We start from the raw sequence: 2,043 nt of genomic DNA on the forward strand, positions 1-2,043 counted from the left end.
CTCTCGCCCGGGGATGGCGCGGGAGTTCCCCTTCGCCCCTTCAGCCCCGCTGCGAGTCCCGGACGGATCGGATCCCTCCGCCCTCTTCCTGTCCCGGGCACTCCGCGGGCCCCGCCCCTGGCAGCGCGGGGCGGGGTCCTAAGCGAGGAAACGCCCCCGCGGCCTGGGCAGCCTGCGGTGGCAGAAGACCGGTGGCTTAAAGTTTGCTCAGAGTTTCTAGAGCGCGCGCGCTCCTCGCCCTACCGTGCCTCAGATTCCCGGGCTGTGCCTGCTGCCCGATTTGAGGGAGGTGCACAATTGGAAATCGGCGCTGTCTCCTGTGGCTGGTGTCATCCAGACTGTGGCAGAGAGGGAGAGAGATGGCCAAGCTGTCAGCGTGACCAGCAAAGCGAAGATGGAAGTACAGGTCCTCTGAAAAGAAGTAAAAGGAAAGTCAGGTTGAGCCCTGGAGCGAGCGCGCCTTTGACGTCCTGCGTGCGGCGATAAAAACAGGTGCTCTTGTGGGTACCTTATTCATACGGAGACTCTTGGTCCCCAAGTGTGTCCATGCGACTCCAGGGGCACCAGTCTTGATTTCTTGTCAAGCCCCAGCTTGTCCCGACACACCCTATACGACTCCGATGTGACCCTGGAGAGGTTTCATTTCCCACATAGCAGAGCGATCCTAAGGCAAAGACCAGACCTGTCAGGTCCCTACTTAAAGCATCATCGCGTACCCTGGACTCTACCGGGGCCTTCTACACCTGACCAGCCCTGCCTCCTCTAACCTGATTTGGGGGTCTTCCCTCCCTGCCAAAGCGGCCTGGTGTCTGTCCAGAGCCTTGCCTCTCTGCCTCTGAATTTAAATCACCTCCTGCTGTTCTTTTTCAGCCTTCTCTTTATCTCCTGCTCAGGGCTAGTCACTTACATACAGTCATCTCATCCCTTAGTGTCTACTGGGGATTTGGTTCCAGACATTGCCTTCAGTGGATATAAAACTCCACAGATGCTCAAGTCCTTTACATAAAAGAGCATCATTTGCATATAAACCTAGACACACCCTCCCATACACTTTTAACTCATCTCTAGATTACCTATGAAGCCTAATCCAATGTAAATGTTATGTAAATAGACATTAGGTTTTATTTTTAGGAATTAATGATGCAAAAATAAAGTTCATACATGTTCAGTACATGTACAACTTTTTTGTTGCTGTTCATTCTATTGGTTGAATCCCCAGATGTGTCGAAGAGGGTCAACTATAATTACTTATTTATCTGTCTACATGCCTTTTTTGTTTGGTGTTTGGTTTTCCACCCCATAAGACTGTATCTGGGGGCTGGGTTTGTGGCTCAGCAGTAGAGCATTTGCCTAGTATGTGCAAGGCCCTGGGTTCAGTCCTCAGCACCACATAAAAATAAAATAAAGGTACTGTGTCCAACCACAACTAAAAAATAAATATTTTGTTAAAAAGACCATATCTGTATGCTCAGTGCTTGGTTGAATATGTGTATTAGCGAATCCTGTCTGTAGGGTTGTGACAATGACCAATAAGATGATTTGCATGAGAGTGCTTTAAATTCCATAAATCCAAAGTGTGGTTCACCAAAGAGTAGAGTCTGAATACCCCAGGAGCTTGTTGAAAATCCAGTCTCAGGCCCAGCCCCAATTTACTGAACCAGAATCTGCATTTTAACAAGATGGGGGTGGGGTGCAAATAAAGTTTGAGAAGTACTGCTATAAAATATTAAACTAGAATTAGGAGAGTTTTGCTTTGTTTTATTTGTACTAGAATTGAACCCAAGCGCACTTTACCACTGTTCCACAGCCCTGATCCTTTGGCAAATTTTTATTTTGAAACAGAATCTCATTAAGTTCCTGAGGGTCTGCTAAATTGCTGAGGCTGGCCTTAAACTTACAATCCTCCTGTCTCAGTCTTCTGAGTTGCTGGGATTATAGGCATGCACCACATCACCCAGCTAGAATTAGGCATTTTTATCTTAAAAGAATCTTCTAGGGCTGGGGTGTGACTCAGTGGTAGAGCACTTGCCTACCATGTTGTGA

The 2,043-nt window shown here is 48.1% G+C and overlaps 1 protein-coding gene across 1 annotated transcript in view; it reads left to right on the forward strand.

Moving 5' to 3' along the window:
• LOC125613810 (basic salivary proline-rich protein 3-like) overlaps positions 1 to 1,751 on the forward strand; it is a 2,256-nt gene extending 505 nt beyond the window's left edge. The window contains exon 2 of the mRNA XM_048795373.1: positions 1 to 1,751. Coding sequence (XP_048651330.1) covers positions 1 to 486 — 486 coding nt within the window. The 3' untranslated portion in view covers positions 487 to 1,751.
• The last annotated feature ends 292 nt before the right edge of the window (positions 1,752 to 2,043 follow it).

The sequence above is a fragment of the Marmota marmota genome, unplaced genomic scaffold (assembly GCF_001458135.2).
Source record: "Marmota marmota marmota unplaced genomic scaffold, marMar, whole genome shotgun sequence".
Taxonomy (NCBI): domain Eukaryota; kingdom Metazoa; phylum Chordata; class Mammalia; order Rodentia; family Sciuridae; genus Marmota; species Marmota marmota.